This window comes from Globicephala melas, chromosome 9 (genome assembly GCF_963455315.2).
Source record: "Globicephala melas chromosome 9, mGloMel1.2, whole genome shotgun sequence".
NCBI classification, from domain to species: domain Eukaryota; kingdom Metazoa; phylum Chordata; class Mammalia; order Artiodactyla; family Delphinidae; genus Globicephala; species Globicephala melas.
In genome coordinates this window covers 24,009,387-24,023,360 of record NC_083322.1, presented here as the reverse complement: position 1 = coordinate 24,023,360, position 13,974 = coordinate 24,009,387, and the positions used below count along the sequence as shown (strand labels likewise).

Sequence of the window (13,974 nt, the reverse complement as noted above, 5' to 3'; positions counted from 1 at the left end):
CTCTATCCTGTCCTGTCTGGTCCCAAAACTGAGTTCTTACCCTTGGTAGGGACTGCAGAGCAAATGCCCAGCAAGACAATAATCCTCCTGGCTCTCACCAAGGTGCCATTTCTCCTCATACTCTCACCTCAAGTTCTTGTTTGTGGACCACTCCACGGGACCACCATCACCGTGTGCTGATTGTCATGTTCTTGTCAATGTTTTTAGATTTCCTTTTAGGTTTATCCTGTCTCTCCCTGGAAATTCTAGGCCCTAAGGTAAGGAGACGATCAGGAGCTGTCCACGGTCCATTGATAAACAAGCCCTGAAGTTATCTGGCTGCTTCCTGCAAACAACTTAACCATCCTACGACATCCAGAATATGTGAGCTGGGTGGAGAAGGAGGTGAGGGCCAACTACTGGGCCTAGCCTGCCAATAAGGCCTCCACTGGGCAGCCAGAGGGCAGTGTTTGGCTACCTAGAACCTGGGAGGGAGGAATCCCTATGAGGGGGCAAAGGCCCTGGAAATGGGGGTGGGGCTGGGACCAGCAGGGACTATTAAAGCAAATCCCCTCTTTAATGATCATTTTCAGGACTTCCAAACCTTCTCAGATATATTCAGCTCTGTCTTAACCCTAGGAGCTTAGAGGAGACTCCCTCTAATAGCTACTTTGTAGGAACAGAACTTCTCTTGGGAGACAAAGGACAGTCAAGTTGGATAAAAGAGAAAAAAATTACCCAAGGTGCTAGATAACAGTTTCTGTAGGAGGAACACAGAAAATTGTCACAGTGGCTTGAAACAATGACTCATCTAGCCCAGCATTTTGTTTCTAGGACTGAAAAAACAAGAATCATTTGATGGGGAAAATAAAAGCTGGGTGGGCAGAAGACCTTGTGAGATAAGGAAAAAATGGGTAGATAAGGTGAATGTTATTAAATGTTACTGAAAGGATGTCTTTGACAACGACCTCAGCCTTTGTATGAGGTGGGATGGGCTCTAAAGAGGCTTCCAAAACCATGCCTCACGGATAGATGGACAGAAGGACCAAGAGCTTGAACTTAGGAGTCACACAGACCTGGGTTGGAATCCCATCCTCCTGAGTCTCCGTTTTATTTCCTTTACAGTGGAAACAACGTTTCTCCCATGGGGGATTATTATAGCAATTTCATGAGATCATATGACAGTATATACAAAATATCTAGTACCATGCCTGGCCCGTTGTAGAGATTGAGCAAAAGGTAGTGTTTATAATTTACTTAAGCACCAATAGAAGGCAAAATGGGGCTTCTTAGTTACCAAAATGATGAACACATGGCTATGCAGGCATACTGAAGCGATGTGCAATAAAACCAGGCTGGGGAAAAAAATAATAATATTAATAAATAAATAAATACAGACTAAGCAAAAACTCAAATGAGAAAGAGACTTCGGCTGCTTTTCTGGGCTGTTGGTTTATGATCACATGGGGCGCACGCCTATTCATTCTTTCTCACCCAGGTGAATTCTGGCCTGGAGGCTAGAAAGGTGTAACTGTCAATCGTGCTGTCACCTAAGAGAAGCAATGTGCTGTCTTTCCAGGGTGCGCTCTGTGTATGTTGGCCAATAGACAGGGCTGGTGGGACCCAGTCCTGCAGAGCAGCTGCATCACTATCACCTGAATAAGTGATTAGAGCTGAACTTCTTGGCTCTCCTCTAGCGTTATACAACCAGTACCCACTGTGGGGTACGTACGAACCCTCAGAAATGCCCTCCCTAAGGAGGCTAGGGGTGCCAGGGCCTCTGTGAGGCTGCCTTGTTGGGGAAAATTTCATGAGTACCACCTACTTCCTAACCAGTTTACAACCCTTTTCTGTAAGCATTTACTATGCTCCCACCATGTTCTGACTCCTTTTTGCTCCTTTGCATTTCCTGGCCCTAAAGTGTTTTTATACTGATATGAGACGGAGGTTGAAAGTCTTAAGGAAAATAATGCATGGGGTGGAATTTTTGTATTAAGGGTGGGTTGGGTTTTTTTGTTTTGTTTTGTTTTGTTTTTTCATTGCTTAGTGATTTATTCTCTCTCTCTCTCTCTCTCTCTCTCTCTCTTTTTTGGCGGGGCCCATGGCTTGTGGGATCTTAGTTCCCCAACCAGGGATTGAACCCAGGCCACTGCAGTGAAAGTGTCGAGTCCTTATCACTGGACTGCCAGGGAATTCCTGATTTATCCTCTTAAGTTTCCATCAGCAGGTGGGATGGAAGACCCCTCCCACCCTGGCACCTTGGGTAACCAAGGCATTATCCTCCTTCACTGCCTGCTCTGCCTGGAGGGCCCGCACATCAGTGCCTTCTTTCCCGAGGTACTCCAGAGTTGATGGGGTACCTTCAAGGCCTCACTCATCCCTCAGCCAATCGCAAGGGTCTGCACACCCGTCTCCACAATTTCCTTCACATCGGCAGGCTGCACACCAGGAGAATACTCAGTTCTGTCTCTCTCCGATTTCCAGCCCAACTTCCCCCTGGCTGCACTTTGCAGCCCTTATAGATTTTAGTAGAGTCTTGTATTTTCATTTGCCCCCATGAGAGGGAAGCAATTTCAGAGGAAGATATAAGGAACTTAACTGAACTCCAACGCCCTCTGTCCACAGAGCTGCGATCCCAAATGGCTCTGTGCTTTATCTCTCACCTTGGTGTGTTCAGGGCCTCTTGGCTAGGTCAAGGGTGTTTAATTATAATGGGTTTATTTTTAGTTTTGGGGAAGAGACAAATTCATTTAGGAATGTGGATGAGTCAGAAGCAAGAAGGAAGGTGGGTGGGACAAAGAGAATAAACAAGGAGAAGGGAAATGAATGCTTAGTGGAATCTGTATAGCAGTAAACATTAGGGTAACTGGACAGACCTTCCCATTTGTCTGTCATGGCTAGGAAGAACTTGGTCTCACATCTTAGAGAAGAGCAGGTTGGAAATCTAACTGCCTTGCAATTCCATGGGTAGTAACTCCCAGGAAGAGAAGCCATCCTAATCCTTCCAGGGGAATTCAAACACCAAGCTCGAAAGGTCTAAAGTCACAGTTAAAATGCGCTGACATCCTCATGTTTGCCCCTAAATCTGGGAATCCAGAGTTCAGGAGAGACGTTCCTCTTAATGACCTGGTCCTGGCCACAGGGGCCAGATGGGAGTGGGGACACTTATGCTTGTTTGGCAGCACAGTGAGAAAGGGGGAGAACCATGGCTTCAAGCACTTGGTTTGGAGGTGAGGTGTGTAATGGGGAGCACAGAGCGAGTGGGGTACTCCTCTGTAGAGCTTGGTCCCAAATGAGTTGGTGGGATTAGACTGCTTGAAGAATAAAGTGTTTTACTCTTCTAGGGCCTCAGGATTTTGACTTTATCATTTGGTTTGCAATGAAGACTTTATAAGTTCTGGGAGCAGGAGAATGTTCCAGGGTTAGATCCTCTCATTTTGGATCAGGATAACATTGAAATGACTACAATCCCAGAAGATGACTTGAGGGCAGACAAACGAAATGATGTCACAGTACCTCCAGGAATTGTTGCTATTAATGTGAAAGGCAAAATAATAAAGCTCCTAGAAGATAATAGAGGAGAATACCTTTATAACCAAATACCAGTTATACATATTCAAAAATGCTTAGCCTCATTAGAAATCAGGGAAATGCAAATTAAGGCCATAATGAGAATACTACTGCCCCTCTACCAAAATGCTTGGAATTAAAAAAGACTGATAAGGACCTCCCTCGTGGCGCAGTGGTTAAGAATCCGCCTGACAATGCAGGGGACACGGGTTCGAGCCCTGGTTCGGGAAGATCCCACATGCTGCAGAGCAGCTAAGCCAGTGTGCCACAGCTACTGAGCCTGTGCTCTAGAGCCCACGAGCCACAACTACTGAGCCCGTGCGCCACAACTACTGAAGCCCGCGTGCCTAGAGCCTGTGCTCCGCAACAAGAGAAGCCACTGCCATGAGAAACCCACACACAGCAATGAAGAGGAGCCCCCGCTCCCCCACTTGCTGCAACTAGAGAAAGCTCCCACGCAGCAACTTAGATCCAACGCAGCCAAATAAATGAATGATAAATTTAAAAAAAAAGACTGATAATATCAAATGCTGGTGAGGATATGGAATAATTAGAACTCTCGTGTACTGCTGGAGACAGTCTGAATTGGCACACCCACTTTGAAAAAAGTTTGGCATTATCTACCAAAGTTAAAGATATTCATAACCTATGACCCCTATATATTCCCCAAAGAAACGCATGTTTGTGGTTTTATGCGCTAAGTTTGAAATGCATAATATATATATATTTTATAGCAATAGTGCCAGGAACAGGATTGTATCCAGTTTTTAGCTACTATAAATAAACATTCGTGAACATGCGTTTCTTATTTTGTTATGCTTGTGGATTCTGTGGGTCAGAAGTTCAGAAAAGGCCTGGAGGGGATTGCTTGCCTCAGCTCTGCAATGTCTGTGACTTCTGTGGGGAGACTCAAAGGCTGTGGCTCAGTGGTGAGGGGCTGAAATCATCTAAAGCCTTCTTCCTCATACAGCTGTACCACCAGAGAATCCCCAAAATAGCACAGAAGACGCAAATATATGCATGCTTCTGGATTTTTTTTTTTTAGCTGCGCCACATGGCTTGCAGGATCTCAGTTTCCCGACCAGGGATTGAACCCCGGCTACGGTAGTGAAAGCCCAGAATCTTAACCACTAGGCCACCAGGGAACAGAATATGTGCATATATTTTGGCTGCGGGCTTGTGGGATCTCAGTTCCCCGACCAGGGATTGAACCCAGGCCACGGCAGTGAGAGCCCAGATTCCTAACCACTAGGCAACCACTGGCTGTTGATGCCAGCTGTTGGCCAGGAACTCAGCTGGAGCAGTTGGCCAGCACACCTGAATGCAGCCTCTCCATGGTGTAGCCTGGACTTTCACCCAGCTTGGTGGCAAGTGCAAGCATCCCCAAAGAACAAGGTGGAAGTGCAAGGCATACTTTATGAAGTGACTTAGAAGTCACCTCTGCTGCACTCTGTTGGTTAAGGCAGAGCAAAGGCCTTCAAGGGGAGGGGACATAGACGCCACCTTTTAATGCGAGGAATGTTGAGATCACTTTATAAAAACAGCATGTGTGTTGAGAGATATTTCTGTGGCCATCTTTGGAAAACACAATCTGCCACAAGCCAACTATCCATCAACAGGAGAATGGATAAACCTAGCGTGGTATAGTCATTATTATGGAATACTATACAGCAATGAAGATGACAAACAACAGCTATATGTAATAATGTGGATGAATTTCACGAACATAATGCTGAGCAAAAGAAACCACATGAAGGAATACATATTGTTTAATTTCAGTTATAAATTTTAAAAAACACAAGCAAAATTATAGTGTTTTAAGATACAGGCTTAGGAAGAGCAGCAATTAAAAGGGCAGTTTCTGGGAATGCTGGCCATTCATCTTCTTGACTTAGGTGGTAATTACATTAGTGTTCACTTTGTGATAAATCATTAAGGTGTACATTTTTGTTTGGAGCACTTTCTTGTGTCTTATATTTCACAAGAAAAAGGGTAAGAAATTAATCTTCTGGCACTGAAAACTAAGTTTATTTGAAAAAGAATTCACTCTGAACTTTAGAAATGATACCCAGCAAACCAACAGAACATTAAACTCCTGTAGAAGGAAGAAGAGGAGGTGAAGGAGGAGGAAGAGGAAGTCAGAGCCGGAAGGCGAGGGCCTCCTGTGCTATGCTAAGCAGTTGAAACTGTCTGAAGCAGAAGGGGAGCCACTATAATGGTAAGGAGGGAGTCTGTGTGATTGAAATGTGCATCTCAGAAAGAACAGCAAATTGACAGTAAGGAGGGTGGGTTGAAGTTGGAGAGGGGCTTGGAAGAATGGAAGCAGGGGGCTTCCCTGGTGGCGCAGTGGTTGAGAGTCCGTCTGCCCATGCAGGGGACACGGGTTCGTGCCCCGGTCTGGGAAGATCCCACATGCAGCGGAGTGGCTGGGCCTGTGAGCCATGGCCGCTGAGCCTGTGAGTCCAGAGCCTGTCCTCCGCAATGGGAGAGGTCACAGCAGTGAGAGGCCCGCGTACCGCACAAAAAACAAAACAAAACGAAAAGAATGGAAGCAGGTAGTTAGTCTAGTGCTGAATTTCCTCCCGTTTACTCAAAGGAAGCTCACTGGAGAGTTGAAAACTCTTTCATTGAAGCCTCTGGATTCTACAGGTGCAGATCGAGGTTGAGGGGGCATGTCTGGCCACCCTAGAAGCAGGGTAGTTAAATGGTTGAGAGCAGACTATGGTCAGAAATTTCTGCGTTCACATCTTGACTCCATCCCTTATTACCAATTGACTTACAGTTGGTTGCTCACCTTTTCAAAGCATTAATGTCCTCCATTGTGGAAAGAGACTGATTATTTCATAGCATTGTTCTAAGGATTAAATTATGTAATGTAGGGAAAAGCATTCTGCATAGAGTCTGTTTAGTATTTAGTGCTCAATATACTTTGGCCATTATTACTACTGGGGATATATTTCCTAGATTTACTCTCAAAGGAGTACAGAAAATAGGGTGTTTGTTTGTTTGTTTAAATGAATCTTGTCCATCTCTAGATTGTGTGTGTGTGGGGGGGCGGTATGTGTTCATGTTCTCCACACACAGGAGTCACCTCTAAGGTTTTCTAAGTCTCCTTCCACTACTAATGGCAGAGTGAACACGAGTTTTAGAGTCACAAGAACTAGTGTCAAATCCCTTCTCTACTAATCCTCTAGCCGTGTGACCTTCAACAAACATCCTACTTGAATCTATAGTTCCTTACAGGTGAAATGAATATGATAATACTTTTCTGTCATTCATTTATTTTGTTGTATTTTATTTGGCTGTGCCGAACAGCCTGCAGGATCCTAGTTCGCCGACCAGGGATCAAAGTCTGTGCTGTCTGCAGTGGAAGCGTGGAGTCTTAACCATTGGACCACCAGGGAAGTCCCTGTCATTCACTTATTCACAGATATATACTGAGCAGCTCTCTGTGCCAGGCATGGCCTCAGAATTCCACTGTAAGGAAATTAGACACAGTCTGATGACATTTTCAAAGGGAAAGAGACAATGATACTATAATCTCATAAGTGCTCTAACAGACCAAGAGTAGGAGAAAAAACAAAACAATCCTACCCTGAGGAAAGGCATTCTTCCCAATGCCTTCCAGGGGAGACATTCTGATTTCTAAGTGGGGAATTGAAGGATGGGGAAACAGGGGAAGTGAGTCAGGGCAGGGAGGAGGAAAGAGGGATGGAAAGCGTGCTCCAGGCAGACAGAAAAGTAGGCACAAAGCCCTGGAGGCCAAGGAGCGTGGTCTTGAATGGCCAAAACCAAGTTCACTTGGCCTGGGCACACTGTGGAAGGGTAGAGCTGTGAGAGAAGAGCTGGTGTAGAGAAATCACGGGAGGGGCTTAGCGTAGAAAGACCTGATCAGATCTGCATTTTAGAAATATCACTTAGGCTGCAGTAGGAAGAATGGGTGGGGTGTAGGTAAAGGAAGCTCCCTGATGTCAGGGAGCTCTATTACAAGCCTAGTGCAGCGACCCGGGTGAAAATATGTCAGGCTTAAGCAACAGGAGATACTTAATAATAATCACAGCAAATTTAACACACATATCCAGGCAGTGTTCTATGCGTTTAGCATATACTAACGCATACAATCCTCAAGACCAGAACAACCCTAGGAGGTAAGTCCTATTATCATCTTTATTTTACAGAGGAGAAATCCATGGAACAGAGATACCACACAGCCTGCTCAAGGTTATATCCTGTTGGGATGTGAACCCAGGTGGTCTTGTTCCAGGTCGGGCTTATGTGCTACACTGCACTGCTGTAGATCTAACAGATTTCCGAGATTGACTAAGAATTAAGGAATGAGGTAGAGAGAGGAGTCACAGACGATCTCCAGATTTCTGGCTTGTAACTGGGTAGCTTTTCATCTCATTATTTGGGCTGAGACACATACTAGGGAAGAGGAGGCTAGGGAGGAAAGATAATGAGCTCCTTGTGAGACATGTTGAATTTGAATTCCCAAGGTGACAGCCATGGGCAGATATCCAGAGTATCATTGTACATATGGGTCTGGAGCGCAAGGGAGTTATTTTAACAGGAGTTATCTATTTGGGAATCATTAGCATGCAGCCATGAGAATGGATTAGACGTCTCGGGAAGAATGTTTTGCACTAGAAAAGAAGATACTTTGAGAAGAACCCAGGGGAACATCAATATTAAGGGGTAGGCAAAGGGAGAGTCATTTGCAATGGAGATAGATGGGAGGAATATAAGAAACATGGGAAGGAAAGAGACATTTCAAGGAGTACGATGTCAAATGCTATGGAGAGCTCAGCTAAGTGACTGCCCAATGTGAAAAGTGTCCATTGAATGTAGTCACAAGAAGGTCACTCATGAGTGACCTGGGAGAGAACAGTTTCAGTAAGTTGATAAGAGCAATAGTCAGAGTGCAGGGAGCTGAGGACTGAATGCAGGGTGAGGATGTAGAGGCAACAAACACAAAGAATTTCGCCAAGAGGGTTTGCCTATGAAGGGAGGAGAGCTATCTGGAGAGGGATGTGGAGTAAAGATGAATTTAATTAATTTATTTTTACTATGCAAGACATTTGAGAATATTTAAATATTAATGAGAAGAATCCAGGATAAACTGAGAGGCTATGAAACAGGAGAGGGAATTATCTGAGCGCCCTTGAGAAGGTGGAGGGGGTGGATCCACGACATAGATGGAGAGTTTAGCCTAAGCAGTAGGAAGTTTTTTCTTTGTAACAAGGGAGAAAAGGAGAAGAATGAGAAGGAAGATAAGCTTTTAGCTTTTGTGGTGGGAAATGGAGGGAGTTCTTTTTTTTTTTTTTAACATCTTTATTGGAGTATAATTGCTTTACAATGGTGTGTTAGTTTCTGATGTATAACAAAGTGAATCAGCTATACGCATACGTATATCCACATATTCCCTCTCTTGCCTCTCCTTCCCACCCTCCCTATCCCACCCCTCTAGGTGGTCACAAAGCACCGAGCTGATGTCCCCATGCGATGCAGCTGCTTCCCTCTAGCTATCTATTTTACATTTGGTGGTGTATATAAGTCCATGCCACTCTCACTTCATCCCAGCCTCCCCGTGCCCTCAAGTCCATTCTCTACGTCTGAGTCTTTATATGGAGGGAGTTCTTGATGGTTTTTATTATCCCTCCGAAGTAGGAGGTTTTGTACTATTGGAGAGTGTGGGAGAGAGTGGAGTCAGGGTTAAGAGGAAAACAGAGAAGGTTTAAAACAGACCCAGGGATTTTTTTAAAATTAATTTTTATTGGAGTATGGTTGCTTTCCAATGTTGTGTTAGCCTCCACTGCACAACAAAATGAATCAGCCATACACATACAGATATCCTCTCCCTTTTGGACTTTCCTTCCATTTAGGTTAACACAGTGCATTACGTAGAGCTCCCTTTGTTATAAAGTATGTTCCCATCAGTTGTAAAACAGACCCAGGGATTTTTAGGGCAGGGAAAATACTGTGTGATACTATATTGATGGATATATGTCCATTATACATTTGTCTAAACCCATAGAATGTACAACACCAAGAGTGACGCCTAACGTAAACTATGGACTTTGAGTGATTATGACGTGTCAATATAGGTTCATCAACTGTAACAAACGGACCACGGGATGTTGATAATGAGGGAGGCTATGTCTGTGCGGGGGCAGGGAATATATGGAGAAATCTCTGTACCCTCCTCTCAGTTTTGCTGTGAAACTAAAACTGCTCTAAAAATATAGTCTTAATTAAACAACGACACACCAGACCCAATGGAGTTGGAGACCAAAGTGATTGAGGAAACAGAAGAAATTCCAGGCAATGTGTGAGGGCCTGTGAATTGTTAGTGTGGCAATCACCTGCATCTTTGAGTGTTTGCTCTAGCTAAGTGGTAGGTTTGGAGAAGGCAGAGAGATCTAGAGTTGCAGTTTTGACAGTTGAGTCCAGTGGAAGACAAATGGGGATTAGAGATAAGGATACTGGAAGGAGAAGGGCAAAAATAATGGAGTCTAAAGGACCAGGAGAAAGTAGAAAAGAGCTGATATAAAGAGGACAGAGAGGTTCAGGGACTTTGAATTCTACTTAAAGAACAGTGTGTGATAGGTAGCCTCTAAGATGATCCCCAGTGATCCTACCTACTGGTATTCATGCCCCTGTGTAATCTCCTCCCTTTGAGTGTGGGCTGCACCAGTAGAATATAGCAAGTGATGGGATGTTACTTTTTTTTTTTTTTTTTTTGCTGCGTTGGGTCTTTGTTGCGGCCAGTGGAGATTCAAGCGGGGGCTACTCTTCATATCGGTGCAGGGGCTTGTCACTGCGGTGGCTTCTCTTGTTGCGGAGCACGGGCTCTAGGCGTATGGGCTTCAGTAGTTGTGGCGTGTGGGCTTCAGTAGTTGTGGCTCGTGGGCTCTAGAGAGCTGGCTCAGTAGTTGTGGCGCATGGGCTTAGTTCCTCTGCAACACGTGGGATCTTCCCGAACCAGGGCTAGAACCTGTGTCCCCTGCATTGGCAGGTGGATTCTTAACGACTGCACCACCAGGGAAGTCCTGGGATGTTACTTCTGAGATTAGGTTCAAAAAGACTCGTGCTTGCCCTCTCACTCTCTCAGTCACTTGCTCTGATGCAAACCAGTTACCATGCTGTGTGCCCTACGGGGAGACCCACATAGCAGGGAACTGAGGTCCTGAATCCTGCCAATGACTGCCTGAGCGATCTTAAATGCAGATCCTCCCTTAGTCAGATGGGACCTTCAGATGAGACCAAAGCTCCCATTGATTCCAGGCTTGATTCCAGCCTTGTGAAGGAACTTGAAGCTAAGACCTGCCTAGATTCCTGACAAAAACTGTGAGATAATAAATGCTTATTGCTTTAATACTTAAGTTTTGGGGTAAATTGTTATACAGCAACAGATAACTAATACAAGGTATAAGAAGTAACTTAGTGAGAAGGGAGAAAGGACAGCAATTATGATCAGAGAATGGGGTGTTTGAGTTTACAGTTTCAGCTATGGAGCAGTTGTAATGCTTCATCTGTCCTAAAGAGGGTAGCTGAACGGGTGCAGAGGTCAAGTTCACTAAAGATGAGGTCAACGCCAGGGTATTGGATAAGTCAGGCACATAAAGGTTAAAGTCGCTCAGGATCACTGGGTGGAGAAGAGTGTGCACCAGGTGTCAATTTCAATGAATGACAAAGTGGCATTTGGGGCAGAGAAGACAACAACCCCAGTGAGGAGGAGAGTACTATAATCAGGTGGGATGAGCCACCACAGAGACTTTTTTTTTTTTGAAGAGGATGGCAAATTAATGGTATGGAAGGGGCACTAGGCATCTTGGAAGATGCTCACCCCAAAACTTGCCTTTGGGAAAGGTGAAGCGTGGGAGAATAACCTCTTCTCAAAAGAGCTACAGGGGAAACAGTGTCCTCAGCGTAGGACCAAGTTTCAAGATTAAAATTAAATGGCATGAAAGTAAGATCCTTGGCTCCTCATAGTGGGCACTCGACGAATATTAGTTGCCTCTCAACATTCACGTAAACATTTATATGTCTTTGCTCTGCGCCTCCCTACCCCGCCAACACTTTACTCGAAAGAGAGACTAGGGCTAGGTGAAGGGATGGGGTCGGGCGGCTGGAGGAGGCGTGGCTCTTCACCCTGCGTCAACGGAGTGTTAGCAAGGTTCTCAGCAACTTCACTGGCGCACAAGACATCACCCCGTAAGAGAGATTTAGTCTTTCCACCAAAAAACATTAATCGAGTGCCTAACAAGTGCTAGTCACCGAAGACACAAATGCGAGCGAGATACACTCCCGACTACAGGGAGGGCGCGCGGCCACGTTCTGTGTCAAGGCCAACATTGGTAGGTTTCACGGCGTTCAGACGCTTCCAAGTTCTTCCCACACTTTCAGCTGAGGTAAAATGTCGGAAGTCGGTGTGCACCAGTACTGAGATCCCTCTAGGATTCGGCCTCGTTGGCTCGGGGTCCCAGTCAGCTCTCCCCAACCCTGGTGCGCCCTCCTGGAAAACTGGCTTCCACGTGGGCTCCCCAGGGGCCTGCGGGGCTGGGCGTAATGGGCGGGGCCAAGCCGGAGGGCGAGGCTGACCCCGCCCTTGGGGCTCCCATGGCCCACCGCGCCCCGCGGCCAGATGCTGACGTGTCCTTTCCTTTCCACTACACCTCCCGACACTACCTACTGCCGCTGCCCCGGAAGTCCCGCCCCAGACTTAGCCCATCACCGCAAATCAGCTCTTTCAGCGCTTCCTGAAGTTCTCCACAGGTTTGGGGAGCAAGGGGCGGGGTTCCGCGAGCAGGGTGTCTATTGGCTTGGGGTCCGGCGGGCTCTGGGCTCTAATTGGCCGGAGAGCAGTGGCGCTCTGGCACGCTTGCGCGGCGAGTAGAACGTGTAGCGGCGGCGGAGATCGCGTCTCTTTCGCTGGCAGTCCTGCTGCTGCTCCTGTGAGCGCCCGGCGTGTCCGTCCCGTCCATCGCCCACAGCCGGTCGCCCGCCTGCTCCTCTCCGCGGCGGCCTCTCACCAACACCGACACCCACACTGACACCTCCAAGCCGGCCTACCGTCTTACTCGCTGGTTTTCCATTGCTACACATGGCCTCCTCCGCGCAGAGCGGCGGCTCCTCCGGGGGACCCGCGGTCCCCACCGTGCAGCGGGGCATCGTCAAGATGGTGAGAGCGGGGACCGGGACACCGATCCCACAGGCCACCACCTTGCGGGAGTCTGGCGCTGGCTCCTTTCCCTCCCGCCAGCCTGCATGGTCTCCCAGATCCTCTTTTCTCTGCCCCTTTCCTCACTTTTCACCCGTTCTCGGAATCCCCTCCTTAGACGCAAGCCGATACGGACTCCCCTGGGTGCCTTGCCTCCTGGACACCGTGGCATTAGGGGGTCACAGTGATTTCCGTGATCGCGGCACTCAGTCTCCTGGCTGTTTACCAGGACAGATAGATTTGTGATTGGTTAAGGGGGATAATTTGTTGGTATCTGTTCTCTGATCCCCCTGTCCTCTGTCCATTTTGGCATATGCTGAGTAGTTTGCAGTTTTTCAAGATCCTGACGTCCGCTCTTCCATGGAACTCTTGGAGTACTTGGTCTTCTTGAAGCTTTTATATTTTCACCGACGCTCAGTTACTTACGCCAAGTTTTCTCGCGCTCTGGCCCTCATTTCCCGTCCTTTCCCCTCCACCTCTTGTGTCAAGTCTGTAGTCCTGAGAGCTCCTCATATTTGTGCTCCCCCTCTTTTTGACTCTTAAGATGTTAGGCCGGTAGGAATCTTAGCGATCATTATTGTTCCCTCACTACAGATGAGACTAGTTTGAAGAGGGCAAGTGACTTGCCTAAGGTCACCTGGTGGTTTGGATTGGTTCCAGGACCAGAGCCCAAGTGTTCTGATTCCCAGTCCACTGCGGTAACACCGTAGATTCTGCCTGATTATATATCCGCTTCCTACATCTTTGAATGGTGAATTTAAACCCTGCAAGTGTCATTAAAAAATATTTACCCCCGGCTCCATGATAATTTTGTAGTATAAATTCTCTTTATCAATTGTCCCCTCTGTTGGCCTCCCCCCAACACTCCCTAATATTGGAACCTGACACTTCTTGGTTTTTACTAGAATTTCTGGTTGTGATGACCGCAGACTTCCAGATTGCATTTCAGACTGCAATTCTGACTTTTCCGTCAGGAAATATTCTTTATGAGATTTTGTCCCAAAGCTCTGCAGTGGTTTACTGTCTTTCACAGGATTAAAGTATTCTTCAGCTTGTGTGTATGAATTAGATTTCAAGACTTTTTTTTCCCACTGATGCTTATGTATTCATTTCTTAGGCGATATTCTGCCTCCAGCTGAGATTCTTAGGATTTTCAATATTGCTTTCCCGTTTATTTATACATAAACGGAGAGTCAGAATTTATC

The 13,974-nt window shown here is 46.4% G+C and overlaps 1 protein-coding gene and 1 pseudogene across 1 annotated transcript in view; one reads left to right on the top strand and one right to left on the bottom strand.

Moving 5' to 3' along the window:
* Positions 1–2,199: 2,199 nt before the first annotated feature.
* On the bottom strand, positions 2,200–6,369 carry LOC115851922 (mth938 domain-containing protein pseudogene; annotated as a pseudogene).
* Positions 6,370–12,458: 6,089 nt separating this feature from the next.
* SND1 (staphylococcal nuclease and tudor domain containing 1) overlaps positions 12,459–13,974 on the top strand; it is a 419,451-nt gene continuing 417,935 nt past the window's right edge. Inside the window, exon 1 of the mRNA XM_030853699.3 lies at positions 12,459–12,730. Within this exon, the coding sequence (XP_030709559.1) occupies positions 12,653–12,730 (78 nt within the window). The 5' untranslated portion in view covers positions 12,459–12,652. The remainder of the gene's footprint in view (positions 12,731–13,974) is intronic.